General features: G+C 38.0%; 1 protein-coding gene across 1 annotated transcript; it reads right to left on the reverse strand.

Annotated features, from left to right (window-relative positions):
• Positions 1-5,659: 5,659 nt before the first annotated feature.
• On the reverse strand, positions 5,660-6,604 carry LOC102267710 (olfactory receptor 10T2). Its single transcript, XM_005901106.2, has one exon. The coding sequence runs from the start codon at positions 6,602-6,604 to the stop codon at positions 5,660-5,662; it is 945 nt and encodes a 314-aa protein (XP_005901168.1).
• Positions 6,605-17,917: the final 11,313 nt, after the last annotated feature.

Consider the following 17,917-nt stretch of genomic DNA (forward strand, 5'->3'; position numbering starts at 1 on the left):
TGCTCTTCCTAAGTAGGGTTAGAATTTTCCAATTCCTGGAGATAACAAAGGACTTTCTTTAGAGCAAGTCTTTCACATGCAAACTAATCAATCCAGAGCCCATAGCCCCTAAAGAGTTAATGTGCTCTTTGTGAATCTCTTTGACTGTAGTCTCTCAGGCTCCTCTGTCCATGGGATTTTCCAGGCTAGAATACTAGAGTGGGTTGCCATTTCCTTCTCTAAGGCATCTGCCTGATCCAGGGATAGAACCTGTGTCTCCTGCATTGCAGCTGGATTCTTTACCCACTGAGCCATCTGGGAAGCTTACTTGTCTGCTTTTTCAGGATCTTACACTGTTCTCTTGTCCTAAGCTTGGCATGTCCCATCTTCTCTTGGGAATTGTGTGCAGTTAACTATCTTTCCAATGGCAATTGCTTCTTGATATGTCGTCCTCACCACATTTGAAGGAAAGTTAAATCTTCAATTAAAAACATATTGAGATAGGAATAAAGTCAGAAAACTGATACTACCCAACCCCAGCTGGTTTAGCAACATATGACTCTTTTTAATCTAGTCTACACAAGCAGTGTAATTGCTGAGTCATAGTTCATTGTTGTGGGAGAAGGCAATGGCACCCCTCTTCAGTACTTTTGCCCAGAAAATCCCATGGATGGAGGAGCCTGTTAGGCTGCAGTCCATGGGGTTGCTAAGAGTCAGACATGACTGAGCGACTTCACTTTCACTTTCCACTTTCATGCATTGGAGAAGGAAATGGCAACCCACTCCAGTGTTCTTGCCTGGAGAATCCCATGGATGGAGAAGCCTGGTAGGCTGCAGTCCATGGGGTCGCACAGAGTCGGACACAACTGAAGCGACTTAGCAGCAGCAGCAGTAGCAGTTCATTGTTGTAGATTAAATTTTCAGCAAGAGCTCTTTTTCCCTTTCTAAACCTTCTGCTCTGTGACTTTGCAGTTGCTGCTTTTAGATGCAGAGTATAATTCTCAACCACAGAATTTTGGGCTTGGTTTTGGGATTTAATGCCAAGAAAAAGAAGTACAAAAAGGCAAAATGGTTGTCCAAGGAGACAATACCTGAGAAAAGAAGAGAAGCTAGAGGCAAAGAAGAAAAGGAAAGATATATCCACCTGAATGCAGAGTTCCAAAGAATAACAAGGAGAGATAAAGATGACTACCTCAGTGATCAATGCAGAGCAATGAGGAAAACAATAGAATGGGAAAGACCAGAGATCTCTTCAAGAAAATTAGAGATATCAAGGGAACATTTCATGCAAAGATGGAACTACCTAAAGGACAGAAATGGTATGCACCTAAAAGAAGCAGAAGAGATTAAGAAGAGGTGGCAAGAATACACAGAAAAACTACACACAAAAAAGATCTTAATGACTCAGATAACCATGGTGGTGTGATCATTCACCTAGAGCCAGACATCCTGGAATGCACAGTCAAGTGGGCCTTTAGGAAGCATCATTATTAACAAAGCTAGTGGAGGTGACGAAATTCCAGTTGAGCTACTTCAAATCCTAAAAGTGATGCTGTGAAAGTGTTGCAGTGAATATGCCAGCAAATTTGGAAAACTCAGCAGTGGCCACAGGACTGGAAAAGGTCAGTTTTCATTCCAATCCCAAAGAAAGGTAGTTCCAAAGAATGTTCAAACTACAACACAACTGCACTCATCTCACATGCTAGCAAAGTAATGCTCAAAATCCTTCAAGTGAGGCTCCAACAGTATGTGAAACAAGTACTTCCACATGTTCAAGCTGAATTTAGAAAAGGCAGAGGAACCAGGGATCAAATTGCCAACATCCACTGGATCATCAGAAAAGCAAGAGCGTTCCAGAGAAACATCAACTGTTTTATTGATACACCAAAGCCTTTGACTGTGTGGATCACAACAAACTGTAGAAAATTCTTAAACAGTTGGGAATACCAGACCACCTTATCTGCCTCCTGAGAAATCTGTATGCAGGTCAAGAAGCAACCGTTTGAACCGGACATGGAACAATGGATTGGTTCCAAATTTTGAAAGGAGTATATCAAGGTTGTATATTGTGGCCCTGCTTATTCAACTTATATGCAGAGTACATCATGCAAAATGCGAGGCTGGATGAAGCGTAGTTGGAATCAAGACTGCCTGGAGAAATATTAATAACGTCAGATAGGCAGATGACACCACGCTTATGGTAGAAAGTGAAGAGGAACTAAAGAGCCTCTTGATGAAAGTAAAAGAGGAGAGTGAAAAGCTGGCTTAAAACTCAACATTCAAGAAATGAAGATCATGGCATCTGGTCCCATCACTTCATGGCAAATAAATGGGGAAACAATGGAAACAGTGACAGACTTTCTTTTCTTAGGCTCCAAAATCATTGCAGATGGTGACTGAAGCCATGAAATTAAAAGACACTTGCTCCTTGGAAGAAAAGCTATGACCAACCTAGACAGCATATCAAAAAGCAGAGACTTTACTTTGCCAGCAAAGGTCCATCTAGTCAAAGCAGTGGTTTTTTTTTTTTTCAGTAGTCAGGTATTTATGTGAGATTTGGATCATAAAAATAGCTGAGAGCTGAAGAAGTGATGCTTTTGGTCTGTGGTGTTGCAGAAGACTCTTGAGAGTTCCTTGGACTGCAAGGAGATCCAACCAGTCCATCCTAAAGGAGATCAGTCCTGAATGTTCATTGGAAGGACTGATGTTGAAGCTGAAGCTCCAATACTTTGGCCATCTGATGTGAAGCATTGACTCATTAGAAAAGACCCTGATGCTGGGAAAGATTGAAGGCGGGAGAAGGGGATGACAGAGGATGAGATGGTTGAATGGCATCACCGACCTGATGGACATGAGTTTGAGGAAGCTCTGGGAATTGATGATGGCGTGCTTCCCTGTCTGGCGTGCTGCAGTCCATGGGGTTGCACAGAGTCAGACATGACTGAGCAACTGAACTGAACTGACTAGGATTTATGTTAGCCAATGAAATACAGGCAGAGGGATAGTTTGCCAGTTTCAAAGTATTGTTAGCCATTCAGTTGTGTCTGACTCTTTGAGACACCATGGACTGTAGCTGACCAGGCCCCTCTGTCCATGGAATTACCCAGGTGAGAATACTGAAGTGGTAGCCTTTCCCTTTTCCAGGGGATCTTCCAGACCCAAGAATTGAACCCAGGTCTCCTGCAGAGAGATTCTTTACCATCTGAGCCACTTGGTCAAAAAATGAATTGCAGGTTTTTCCAATAAATGCTGGAGAGGATGCAGAGAAAAGGGAATCTTCTTACACTGTTGGTGGGAATGTAAAATAGTACAGCCACTATGGAATAGTGTGGAGAGTCCTTAAAGAATTGACAGTAGAACTGCCATATGACCCAGCAATCCCACTGCTGGGCATACACACTGAGAAAAGCAGAATTGAAAGAGACACGTGTACCCCAATGTTCATTGCAGCACTGTTTACAATAGCTAGGACATGGAAGCAACCTAGATGTCCATCAGCAGATGAATGGATAAGAAAGCAGTGGTACACATACACAACAGAATATTACTAAGCTATTAAAAAGAATGCATTTGAGTCAGTTCTAATGAGGTAGATGAAACTGGAGCCTATTATACAGAGTGAAGTGAGTCAGAAAGAAAAACACCAATACAGTATATTAATGCATATATATGGAATTTAGAATGATGGTAACAGTGTCCCTATATGTGAGACAGCAAAAGAGACAGAAGTAAAGAACAGACTTCTGGACTCTGTGGGAGAAGGTGAGGGTGGGATGATTTGAGAGAATAGCATTGAAACATGTATATTACCATATGTGAAACAGATCACCAGGCCAGGTTGGATGCATGAGACAGGGTGCTCAGGGCTGGTGCACTGGGATGACCCTGAGGGATAGGATTGGGAGGTAGGTGGGAGGGGAGTTCAGGATGGGGAACACATGTACACCCATGGCTGATTCATGTCAATGTATGTCAAAAACCACTACAATATTGTAAGGTAATTGGCCTCCAATTAAAATAAATAAATTAATTTTAAAAATTCATTGCAGGTTTTCTGCTACCAGCATTAGATGAACTCTCCCAGTCCTTTTAGACCTGGTATCTGGAATGAAAATAACTAATGCAAATCAAATTCCAACCTATCCAAAATGGTCAAATCCAATGAATGTGAAACTTGAAGCAGAGTTACCATGTTGAACCCAACTCAGAACAGCAAACCATAACATAACCTGCTGACACATAACAAGACCTATTTTTATTGTAAGAGAGACATAACATAAAATTTTCTGTCTTATCCACTTTTATGTGTGAAGTTCAGTAGTATGAACTATACTCACATTGTTATAAAACAGATCTCCAGGACGCTTCCATTTTTCAAATCTGAAACAGTAACCATTAAATAACAACTCTCCCTTCCTTAAGTGAAATATGCCAGTCATAAAAAGACAAGCTGTATATACCATAAGGCATTTCCTGATTTAATTCTTATGTAAATAATGTTTTATTTATTTACATTTTATAGAATTTAAGTTATAGGTACGTGCTCACACAGGAAACTTATTTTTAGATCTATGTTATGTGACACTTCAACTTTTATCCCCCTCCACATAACCAAGTAAAATCTCCTATTACATGTTGCTCAATTGGAAGGCTGAGAAATGCACACTTAAGAAATTAGGTTCATATAAAATTATGTTGCTTTATTGAGACACATCTTTAACAAAACCCACAAAAAATAATCATGCAAATAAGTGTAATCCACTTATATAGGTGATTACCGTTTGGTTATTTCTTATAGCAAAGCATGAAAGAAAGAGGGAACTGTAGTTTATTACTCTTTTCCTACAATACCTATTTTAATACTTTGCTCATATTGGCAGATTCACAGAACTCTTGGATGGTCAACTCAATTTCACACTGCAACTGACATTATTGCAATCCTAGTTTATGGAATAAAGAAAGGAAAATGAAGGGATGTGGGAATAAACTAGCAATTTTTAATGCTTCCTGTCAGAAGAGCACCAAATTGTTTTGGATCTATTAACTCCTTTAGTTCTTACCATGTCCAAATGAGAAGGCATTAAAGATGTCATGTTACATAGGGAATAACTGACCATGAGAGAAGTCAAGTCTGACCCATGGCATTTGGCTGGACAATGATTCAAATCAATATTCAAACCTCGGTCTTTATGATTCCCAAATCCATGTTTTCTGCTTTACCATCAGCCTCATGGAACTTTGATCTCTCCTCATCTATCCATAAATGAATTATTCTCTTTGTCTATAATTTTTTATTGTAAAATTGCTTTTACCTCAAAAAATATACTGAAGCATTCAGACACTTTAACAACATTCTCTATTGTTTCCTTCCATGTAGGAAGAATATTAACAGACTGGGCATTCTCAGAAAAATAATGCAGTATTTATAGTATTTATGAGAAAACTGACATTTTAAATGTTCAATAATAACATAGATTGAGTCTTTGAAAGTTGCCACATTCACATAACTTTCTGGAGACCAAATGGTACAACCTCTACAGTGAATAGAGGGCAAACAGAAAGGTCTTTCCAATAAAAATAACACTACCTTCTTCCTTGTTTTCTTTTTTAAATAAAAACTATGTTTATTGGCATCTTATCCTGGATACTTTCATGAATATAATTTTCCTTACCTAGCAACTCATACAGTTTTGGAAAGCAAGTACCTACTGAGAACCTTTTTCAGAGCTGTCTTTACTTCTTTGTTTCTTAGTGTATAGACAAGAGGGTTAAGTAGTGGGGTAATCACTGTATAGGTCACTGCCACAAGCCGATCTTTATCTGAGGAGTACAGGGATGTGGGCCTCAAGTAGATAAAGGAAGCACAACCATAGTGGACAATGACCACTGTGAGGTGGGAGGCACAGGTGGCGAAGGTCTTACGCTGCCCCTCTACTGAGGAAATCTTGAGGATGGTGGAAACAATGAAGACATAGGAGATGAAGATAAGCACTAAGGGAACCAGCAACACCAGAATGCTGAGGAAGAAGATAACCATCTCCTTCAGGTTGGTGTCTGTGCAGCCCAGTTTTATGACAGGGGAAATGTCACAGAAGAAGTGGTTGATCCGATTGGAGGAACAGAAGGGTACACTAAACACCAGGACGTTGACAACCACAGAGATCAGGAAACCACAGAAGCTTGAGGCTAAAACCAGCTGTGTGCAGGTGGCTCTGCTGACAATGAGTGTGTAGTTGAGAGGGTTGCAGATGGCAACATAGCGATCATAGCCCATTACAGCAATTAGGAAACAGTTGGTACAAGCCAAGCCCACAAAGAAATAGAGCTGGGCCACACACCCAGATAATGAAATAGTTGGAGCTGTGGAAAGCAGGTTGGTCAGCATTTTTGGTACAATGACCAAGGTGTAGCACGTTTCAGAACAGGAGAGGACAAAGAGAAAGAAGTACATAGGGGTGTGCAAAGCCCGATCCAGATGAATGACTGTCATGATGGTGGCATTGGCCGTCAGAGTGGTCAGGTAGACCAGGAGGAAGATAAAGAAGAGAAGGATCTGCAGATCCCCTAGGTTTGAGAAGCCTATAAGGATGAACTCGGTGATCATGCTCTGGTTCTGCCTTTTCATTGGTCACTGCAAATCAGACTCAGACACTCTGCAACAGGCAACAGAATGAATTTGACAAAAGTGAATGCCCCAGAATAGACCATGTCTGTGTTTCTGTACAAAGTTGACAATACTAATCTGATAAAATGAGTAATAAACAAGTTAAGCACATTGATCAAGGGGTGAGGGGAAAGCAGTAGGCTTGAGGAGTAGTGGGATAAGAAAACCCCCAATTCAATAATATCTGAAGACATTATTTTCATTTTTGGAAGTTGTTTCCATTTCTCTGTCTTCTTATCGGCATACAAGCTTCATACATGATGTGTTAAATCAAGAGGTGATCTTAAAGTCATCTCATCTAAACCTGTGAGTTTATGGAAACTGAATTTCAAAAAGATTAAACCATTTGCTTAACCTACATGAGAGTGACAGTCCTGGAAATCACCTATCTTCAAAGTAATTTTATGAAAGTATGAACTAGAAAAAACAATTGAAAAGTCATCTCTCTAGTCCCTCATATACTTGAGATAAATACCGCTTGCTTACATATACCAAAGTGTTGAGATTTATTTGCTCATGATTAGTTTTGAAATCTTTGAGATGGGCTTAGAATGATCTCATATATTGGGGTTTCTCTTGTCATGAGTGCATGGTAATTTGGGATTAAGAATCTAGCTAAAGCTCAAGTCATGCTCAGAGCATGCCCATTCTTGGGCTGACACTTTCACTCTCTTGACCACTTCCTCTATCTCTGATGCCTCCATAATGTTCTCAGAAAAAGCCTCACAATTTTCTGTGGGAGACCTGTGATTTGATTCAGAAATAACATAATTCTAAAACCTTTACACTAGTGACTCACTTGAAAAGACCCTGATGCTGGGAAAGATTGAGGGCAGGAGGAGAAAGGGACAACAGAGGATGAGATGGTTGGATGGCATCACCGACTCAATGGACATGGGTTTGGGTGGACTCCGGCAGTTGGTCATGGACAGGGAGGCCTGGTGTGCTGCAGTTCATGGGGTCACAAAGAGTCAGACACGACTGAGCAACTGAACAGGAATCTTCTTTCCTAATCTGCACCTAAGTCTATAAACCTTTAACATAAATATGAGTTGTCCAATCACAGTAGTCAAGTTCCAGTTATAAGGAGTCTATTACCTCACAAAGCAGACTGTTCTCTTGCTAGATGGCTTAATTGGCCAGTCTTCTTACCCTGAGATGAACTATGGCTCCTTAAAACTTCCACTCTTTGGTCTTGATTTGTTCTTTGAAGATACAAGAAAATTCATTCTTTAAAAAAAAAAAAAATGACAGCCTTCTTGTTATTGGAATAAAATTATCATATCCCTTTATGGGTCTTATTTTCCTCTTAAGTTCTTAGTTCTCTTATTTCCCTGTGATTATCTTGAATTCTCTGTTCTAATCACTATCTCAGGTCATTTTATCAGATTTTATCATTTTATCACTCTTTAGCTAGTCTACAGTCATCACACATAATAAATTTCTATCTTCACCAATAAAAAATTGCTTTTCTTTTCTCACAATTCTTTAACCATCACAATTAATGTTCATCAGTCCTTCAAAACCCCATGTTAATATTTATCTCCTAAAAGGCTTTGTTGAGTAGTTCTGAGATTTGATTACTGTGTGCAGTTACTTCTCTATCAGTTTCTTCTGGGATCATTTGCTGGAATATAAGCATAGTGAGGCCAGAAGTGTGTAGGCTATGGAGCTAGACTGCCTAGATTGTCACCTACTAGATTTATGACCTTGTAGAAATTGCTTTAATGTGCCTCAGGTTTTCATCTGAAATGGCAGTAATAATAATAGCAGAAACAAAACATTTTTGTGAGTACCAAATGTTCACAGCTATGTTTCTAAATGACATTAGTATTCGATGTGCTAGCTCTTAGTATCTAGTTCAACCCCTTCATGTTATAAAGAAATGGAGTCCCCAAAAAGTAAAACGTGAAGATCTATGTTGCACAGCTACTTAAAAGCAGAGGTGAGATTGTATCCCAAATATCCTAAACTACCCACTGTAAGACTGTATCTTCTAATTAACCAGAATCCTGTTTTTAATATTTTCAATATTTCTTTTGTACTGTGTGCTTATTCACCACTGGAGTAGGAAATTGATCAATATCTTCTTTACTCCCTGTGATCCTCACACAGGCAGCATTTTTCACACTTCCATTTACTCCTAACTCTTATTCTTCCACCTTCAATACAGCAGATACATTTTTTCCCTTTTTGTTAAAGTATATATCAGTCCTGCTCTTCAGGCATTTCCTTATTATTTTTCCTACCTTAAGTCATTTTAGGAATATTTTTGTTTTGTGTGCATATGTGCTTAGTTGTTCAGTCATGTCCAACTCTTTGCAACCCCATGGACTGCAACCTGCCAGGCTCTTTTGTCCATGGGGATTCTCCAGACAAGAATACAAGAATGGGTTGCCATGCCCTCCTCCAGGGGATCTTCCCAACCCAAGGACTGAACCCAGGTCTCCCATACTGCAGGCAGATTCTTTACCATCTGAGCCACCAGGGAAGCTCAAGAATATTGGAGTGGGTAGCCTATCCCTTCTCCAGGGGATCTTCCTGTCCCAGGAATTAAACTGGAGTCTCCTCCATTGCAGGGGAATTATTTGCCAGCTGAGTTACCATGGAAGCCCCTTTTGTTTTATATTTTTAAATATTTTTCTAACTTTAGTCTTTCTCCATATTCAGATTGTACTTTCTTCAGCTGGATCTCTGCCTTCCACATATGGTTTCTGTCCCTGTGTTTCTCTCTGGATCCTGATCCTATGACCCACTGCACTTGCATGGTTCTCATCAGCCCTTCTGCCTTTGAATCTTTCTTTGATTCCCAGTATATTTGTACAGTTTGATGGAAAGATGATATTGCTAAAAGAAAAGAGTTGTCCTACAGCTATAATACAAATGAAGCACTTACAGAGTTCTGGCACAATCTCAGTTTTCTTTATCCTGTATATCCCACCAAAGTATAAACAAGGAGAGAAATGGAGAAATTTGTGAGAACATCATGCAGTATATTTTTCCAGAACTGACTGGAGGAAAATCTAGGCACTAAGATTAGCCTTTAAAGATGAAAGAAAGCTCTGCTTTCTAGCTGAGCTAGAGTTAAGTGGACAGATGCAGTCTTAGCTGCTCTGTGTTCCTGATGGCAGAAGCTCCAGCAAATCCTTGGGTCTTATAGAGTTAGGGTACTCCAGGGGATAAATGCCTTTGAGGGAGTTACTCCTTTGGATTCTCGGCATTAATATAACTTGTAAAAATAAATCAAAATAATTATTTACTTTACTTGATTCATATAGGAGATATATAGTTTGAATACTATGTTTTTTTCATATATAATTTATTTTGACTCAAGTTTTCACTTGCTAATAAGCCCTTAATCATTAATTAGCCTTATAGAATCTGGATATAGATGGACTCTTTTGAAGAATTAAGTAAATGCCATTAAAAAAAAATTTCATGTGGTCTCCTTTTTCTCCTTCAAGTTTTCTAATAGAATAAGCCAGATAATATTTTCTCTATCTCTCCTGTTTTATGTGTCTTAGTTATGTCTGCATTCTAAGAGAGCACAAATTATTTTTCTACACTTCTGTATCTGCTAGATTCATCTCTTAAATACATTTTTCAATGTGACATTCATCTATACAACCACTAATTCATTTATTAAATCAGTATATTTTAAATATTGATGATGTTCCAGGTACTTGATAATTGTTTTGACAAGGAAGACTTCACAAAGATGAGGATGGCATAGAACATGATAATAGTAGTTTTTGAACCACATAGACTTGAGCCTTCTGAAATGCATGTGAAGATGCCTATTGCTGGGTTCTGTTCAGGATACTCTGAATTAGAAATATTTGACATGGAGCCTGTGGATATTTTGCAATTGTTTCAGGTGATTTCCTTATTCTTAGAAAGTTTAAAACACTATACTGTCCTCTGTCTGAAAATAACTTAGTATTTAGAGAGGACGATGGAGAGAGAGAGAGAAAGGGAGAGAGAAAGAATTTCAGAACACAAAGAAGGCTAAGAGAGGGTAATTACAAGGTGCTGTAACATTAATAAGGGGTAGCATGATTTTCACATCCAGTAGCAAAAACAGTGTGTCTCAGACTTGTCAAACTGCCCTTAGACATCTATTCTTTCCAGGAATATTCCTCTTCCTGAAGAACTCAAGAGTTTTGTTCTATGTAAAGAGAGAAGAAATCATGGATTTTTTGTTTAAATTTCTAATTATGAGAAATATAAGGTTCTCAACTGATGTATGTGTGATATGGGCTAATAAAAAGAAGAAGTCTTGTTGTTCCAGTGTTTATCTGACTTCTGTGGAGAAAGAGATAGATATTAAGGAGCAAGAATTATTTAAATTGAGCTCTACAGGGCTGCAGGGCTATAACACTAAGCCTTCCTTTCTACTCATTTTTCATACTGCAAATCTAATACTAATAGCAGTTTTTTGAACATTCATTAAGCAGCTATCATTATCTATTCATTAGCTTGTCTATAATAACTTCAGCAGGTAAAACAATGTGTGCTCAGTCAGTCATGTCCAATTCTTTGAGACCCCATGGACTGTAGCCCACCAGGCTCTGCTATCCATGGAATTTTTCAGGCAAGAATACTGGAGTGGGTTGCCATTTCCTATTGCAGGGAATCTTCCCGACCCAGAGATTGAACCCATGTCTCTTATGTCTCGTGCATTGGCAGGCAGATCTTTGACCATTGCACCACCTGGGAAATTCAAGGTAACACTATTTCCATTTTATGGAAAGAATCCAAGGAAAGCACAGTAGTACTGCTGAGCTAAGGACAGTGAAATGAGTTTTGGGAGGCTAAAGCAGCTATACTTTGTGGTGCAAAATACCAAGGAGTTGGGTCAATTTAGAGGAAGAATTTCAGAAATATCAGTATGGGTAATTTTTCATAATGAGCTGCATACTAAAATGCTTAGGCATAATATGAAACTCTACAAGATTAAACAATGACCTATGAGGAGTTTAAGTTACACAGTTCCTATAACTCACTTGCAGTTGGAAGATGTTTGAGATCCAACTAGCTAGATTCAGAAAACATCATAGAAAACTTGAGATGGTCAACAAAGAAGCAAAAAACATGGCTTAGTCATAAGGATAAACTAGATATCAATAAATGCCACTATCTAACTGTTTAACAAAACTTAAAAGTAAGTCTCAATCTACATAGATGTAGTCAATTGATTTTCAACAAAGGTGTGAGACAATTCAATGAAGAAAGAAAAATCTTTTCATTGAGTAATGCCAGAAAATACTCATGTAAAGAAATCAATGTAGAACTTTTCATATAGGAAATTAACTTAGAAGGGATTATATATCTAAGCATAAACATTAAAATAATGAAACTTCTAAGAGAAATTGTTTGTGATGCTAATGTAGCCAAGTTTTCTTAGAAAGAACAAAGAAGTGCAAACCAAAACATAAAAATAAAAATAGATTAGATTTTATCAAAATATTAAGAGTGACATATTTTACTTTTTAAAAAAAAATTTATTTTATTTTTAAACTTTACAATATTGTATTAGTTTTGCCAAACATTGAAATGAATCCACCACAGGTATACCCGTGCTCCCCATCCTGAACCCTCCTCCCTCCCCCACCCCCCCATACCCTCCCTCTGGGTCGTCCCAGTGCACCAGCCCCAAGCATCCAGTATCATTCATCAAACCTGGACTGGCGACTTGTTTCATACATGACATTATACATGTTTCAATGCCGTTCTCGAAAATCTCCCCACCCTCTCCCTCTCCCACAGAGTCCATAAGACTGATCTATACATCAGTGTCTCTTTTGCTGTCTCATACATAGGGCTATTGTTACCATCTGTCTATATTTCATATATACGTGTTAGTATACTGTATTGGTGTTTTTCTTTCTGGCTTACTTCACTCTGTATAATAGGTTCCAGTTTCATCCACCTCATTAGAACTGATTCAAATGTATTCTTTTTAATGGCTGAGTAATATTCCATTGTGTATATGTACCACTGCTTTCTTATCCATTCATCTGCTGATGAGCATCTAGGTTGCTTCCATGTCCTGGCTATTATAAACAGTGCTGTAATGAACATTGGGATACACGTGTCTCTTTCCCTTCTGGTTTCCTTGGTGTCTATGCCCAGCAGTGGGATTGCTGGATCATAAGGCAGTTCTATTTCCAGTTTTTTAAGGAATCTCCGCACTGTTCTCCATAGTGGCTGTACTAGTTTGCATTCCTACCAACAGTGTAAGAGGGTTCCCTTTTCTCCACACCCTCTCCAGCATTTATTGCTTGTAGACTCTTGGATCGCAGCCATTCTGACTGGCGTGAAATGGTACCTCATAGTGGTTTTGATTTGCATTTCTCTGATAATGAGTGATGTTGAGCATCTTTTCATGTGTTTGTTAGCCATCTGTATGATTTCTTTGGAGAAATGTCTATTTAGATCTTTGGCCCATTTTTTGATTGGGTCATTTATTTTTCTGGAGTTGAGCTGTAGGAGTTGCTTGTATATTTTTGAGATTAGTTGTTTGTCAGTTGCTTCATTTGCTATTATTTTCTCCCATTGTGAGGGCTGCCTTTTCACCTTGCTAATAGTTTCCTTTGTTGTGCAGAAGCTTTTAAGTTTAATTAGGTCCCATTTGTTTATTTTTGCTTTTATTTCCAATATTCTGGGAGGTGGGTCATAGAGGATCCTGCTGTGATGTATGTCGGAGAGTGTTTTGCCTATGTTCTCCTCTAGGAGTTTTATAGTTTCTGGTCTTAGGTTGAGATCTTTAATCCATTTTGAGTTTATTTTTGTGTATGGTGTTAGAAAGTGTTCTAGTTTCATTCTTTTACAAGTGGTTGACAAGTTTTCCCAGCACCACTTGTTAAAGAGATTGTCTTTAATCCATTATATATTCTTGCCTTCTTTGTCAAAGATAAGGTGTCCATATGTGTGTGGATTTATCTCTGGGCTTTCTATTTTGTTCCATTGATCAATATTTCTGTCTTTGTGCCAGTACCATACTGTCTTGATAACTGTGGCTTTGTAATAGAGCCTGAAGTCAGGTAGGTTGATTCCTCCAGTTCCCTTCTTCTTTCTCAAGATAGCTTTGGCTATTCGAGGTTTTTTGTATTTCCATACAAATTGTGAAATTATTTGTTCTGGCTCTGTGAAGAATAACATTGGTAGCTTGATGGGGATTGCATTGAATCTATAAATTGCTTTGGGTAGTATACTCATTTTCACTATATTGATTCTTCCAATCCATGAACATGGTATATTTCTCCATCTATTAGTGTCCTCTTTGATTTCTTTCACCAGTGTTTTATAGTTTTCTATATATGGGTCTTTAGTTTCTTTAGGTAGATATATTCCTAAATATTTTATTCTTTTCATTGCAATGGTGCATGGAATTGTTTCCTTAATTTCTCTTTCTGTTTTCTCATTATTAGTATATAGGAATGCAAGGGATTTCTGTGTGTTGATTTTATATCCTGCAACTTTACTATAATCATTGATTAGTTCTAGTAATTTTCTGGTGGTCTTTAGGGTTTTCTATGTAGAGGATCATGTCATCTGCAAATAATGAGAGTTATACTTCTTCTTTTCCAATTTGGATTCCTTTTATTTCTTTTTCTGCTCTGATTGCTGTGGCCAAAACTTCCAAAACTATGTTGAATAGTAATGGTGAAAGTGGGCACCCTTGTCTTGTTCCTGACTTTAGAGGAAATGCTTTCAGTTTTTCACCATTGAGGATCATGTTTGCTGTGGGTTTGTCATATATAGCTTTTATTATGTTGAGGTATGTTCCTTCTATTCCTGCTTTCTGGAGAGTATTTATCATAAATGGATGTTGAATTTTGTCAAAGGCTTTCTCTGCATCTATTGAGATAATCATATGGCTTTTATTTTTCAATTTGTTAATGTGGTGTATTACACTGATTGATTTGCAGATATTGAAGAATCCTTGCATCCCTGGGATAAAGTCCACTTGGTCATGATGTATGATCTTTTTAATGTGTTGTTGGATTCTGATTGCTAGAATTTTGTTAAGGATTTTTGCATCTGTGTTCATCAGTGATATTGGCCTGTAGTTTTCTTTTTTTGTGGCATCTTTGTCAGGTTTTGATATTAGGGTGATGGTGGCCTCATAGAATGAGTTTGGAAGTTTACCTTCCTCTGCAATTTTCTGGAAGAGTTTGAGTAGGATGGGTGTTAACTCTTCTCTAAATTTTTGGTAGAATTCAGCTGTGAAGCCGTCTGGACCTGGGATTTTGTTTGCTGGAAGATTTCTGATTACAGTTTCAATTTCCGTGCTTGTGATGGGTCTGTTAAGATTTTCTATTTCTTCCTGGTCGAGTTTTGGAAAGTTGTACTTTTCTAAGAATTTGTCCATTTCTTCCACGTTGTTCATTTTATTGGCATATAATTGTTGATAGTAGTCTCTTATGATCCTTTGTATTTCTGTGTTATCTGTTGTGATCTCTCCATTTTCATTTCTAATTTTATTGATTTGATTTTTCTCCCTTTGTTTCTTCATGAATCTGGCTAATGGTTTGTCAATTTTATTTATCCTTTCAAAGAACCAGCTTTTGGCTTTGTTGATTTTTGCTATGGTCTCTTTTGTTTCTTTTGCATTTATTTCTGCCTTAATTTTTAAGATTTCTTTCCTTCTACTAACCCTGGGGTTCTTCATTTATTCCTTTTCTAGTTGCTTTAGGTGTAGGGTTAGGTTATTTATTTGACTTTTTTCTTGTTTCTTGAGGTATGCCTGTATTGCTATGAACTTTCCCCTTAGGACTGCTTTTAAAGTGTCCCATAGGTTTTGGGTTGTTGTGTTTTCATTTTCATCAGTTTCTATGCAAATTTTGGTTTCTTTTTTTATTTCTTCTGTGATTTGTTGGTTATTCAGCAGCGTGTTGTTCAGCCTCCATATGTTGGAATTTTTAATAGTTTTTCTCCTGTAATTGAGATCTAATCTTACTGCATTGTGGTCAGAAAAAGATGCTTGGAATGATTTCTATTTTTTTGAATTTACCAAGGCTACATTTATTGCCTAGGATGTGATCTATCCTGGAGAAGGTTCCATGTGTGCTTGAGAAAAAGGTGAAATTCATAGTTTTGGGATGAAATGTCCTATAGATATCAATCAGGTCTAACTGGTCTATTGTATCGTTTAAAGTTTGTGTTTCCTTGTTAATTTTCTGTTTAGTTGATCTATCCATAGGTGTGAGTGGGGTATTAAAGTCTCCCACTATTATTGTGTTATTGTTAATTTCTCCTTTCATATTTGTTAGCATTTGTCTTACATATTGTGGCGCTCCCGTGTTGGGTGCATATATGTTTATAATTGTTATATCTTCTTCTTGGATTGATCCTTTGATCATTATGTAGTGACCATCTTTGTCTCTTCACAGCCTTTGTTTTAAAGTCTATTTTATCTGATATGAGTATTGCTACTCCTGCTTTCTTTTGGTCCCTATTTGCATGGAAAATTTTTTTCCAGCCCTTCACTCTCAGTATGTATGTGTCCCCTGTTTTGAGGTGGGTCTCTTGTAGACAACATATGTAGGGGTCTTGTTTTTGTATCCATTCAGCTAGTCTTTGTCTTTTGGTTGGGGCATTCAACCCATTTACATTTAAGGTAATTACTGATTGGTATGATCCTGTTGCCATTTACTTTATTGTTTTGGGTTCAATTTTATACACCGTTTTTGTGTTTCCTGTTTAGAGAATATCCTTTAGTATTTGTTGGAGAGCTGGTTTGATGGTGCTGAATTCTCTCAGCTTTTGCTTGTCTGAAAAGCTTTTGATTTCTCCTTCATATTTGAATGAGATCCTTTCTGGGTACAATAATCTGGGCTGTAGGTTATTTTCTTTCATCACTTTAAGTATGTCTTGCCATTCCCTCCTGGCTTGAAGAGTTTCTATTGAAAGATCAGCTGTTATGCTTATGGGAATTCCCTTGTGTGTTATTTGTTGTTTTTCCCTTGCTGCTTTTAATATTTGTTCTTTGTGTTTGATCTTTGTTAATTCGATTAATATGTGTCTTGGGGTGTTTTGCCTTGGGTTTATCCTGTTTGGGACTCTCTGGGTTTCTTGGACTTGGGTGATTATTTCCTTCCCCATTTTAGGGAAGTTTTCAACAATTATCTCTTCAAGTATTTTCTCATGGTCTTTCTTTTTGTCTTCTTCTTCTGGGACCCCTATGATTCGAATGTTGTAGTGTTTAATATTGTCCTGGAGGTCTCTGAGATTGTCCTCGTTTCTTTTAATTTGTTTTTCTTTTTTCCTCTCTGATTCATTTATTTCTACCATTCTATCTTCTAATTCACTAATCCTATCTTCTGCCTCTGTTATTCTACTATTTGTTGCCTCCAGAGTGTTTTTAATTTCATTTATTGCATTATTCATTATATATTGACTCTCTTTTATTTCTTCTAGGTCCTTGTTAAACCTTTCTTCCATCTTCTCAATCTTTGTCTCCAGGCTATTTATCTGTGATTCCATTTTGATTTCAAGATTTTGGATCAATTTCACTATCATTATTCGGAATTCTTTATCAGGTAGATTCCCTATCTCTTCCTCTTTTGTTTGGTTTGGTGGGCATTTATCCTGTTCCTTTATCTGCTGGGTATTTCTCTGTCTGTTCATCTTGTTTAAATTGCTGAGTTTGGGGCGTCCTTTTTGTATTCTGGCAGTTTGTGGAGTTCTCTTTATTGTGGCGTTTCCTTGCTCTGTGTGGGTTTGTACAGGTGGTTTGTCAAGGTTTCTTGGTTAGGGAAGCTTGTGTCGGTGTTCTGGTGGGGGAGCTGTATTTCTTCTCTCTAGAGTGCAATGAAATGTCCAGTAATGAGTTATGGGATGTCTATGATTTTGGGGTGACTTTGGGCTGCCTGTATCTTGGAGCTCAGGGCTGTGTTCCTTGTTGCTGGAGAATTTGCTTGGTATGTCTTGCCCTGGAACTTGTTAGCCCTTGTGTGGTACTTGGTTTTAGTGTCGGTATGGAGGCGTTTGATGAGCTCCTGTCAATTACTGTTCCTTAGAGTCAGGAGTTCCCTTGAGTCAGGGTTTGGATTTAAGCCTCCTGCTTCCAGTTATCGGTCTTATTTTTACAGTAGTTTTGTAGCTTCTCCTTCTATACAGCACCATTGATAAAACATCTACGTTAAAGATGAAAAGTTTCTCTACCGTGAGGGTCATCCAGAGAGGTTCACAGCATTATATGGAGAAGAGAAAAGGGAGGAGGGAGTTAGAGGTGACCCGAATGAGATGAGGTGGAATCAATAGAGG

This window comes from Bos mutus, chromosome 3, assembly GCF_027580195.1.
Source record: "Bos mutus isolate GX-2022 chromosome 3, NWIPB_WYAK_1.1, whole genome shotgun sequence".
Classification (NCBI taxonomy): domain Eukaryota; kingdom Metazoa; phylum Chordata; class Mammalia; order Artiodactyla; family Bovidae; genus Bos; species Bos mutus.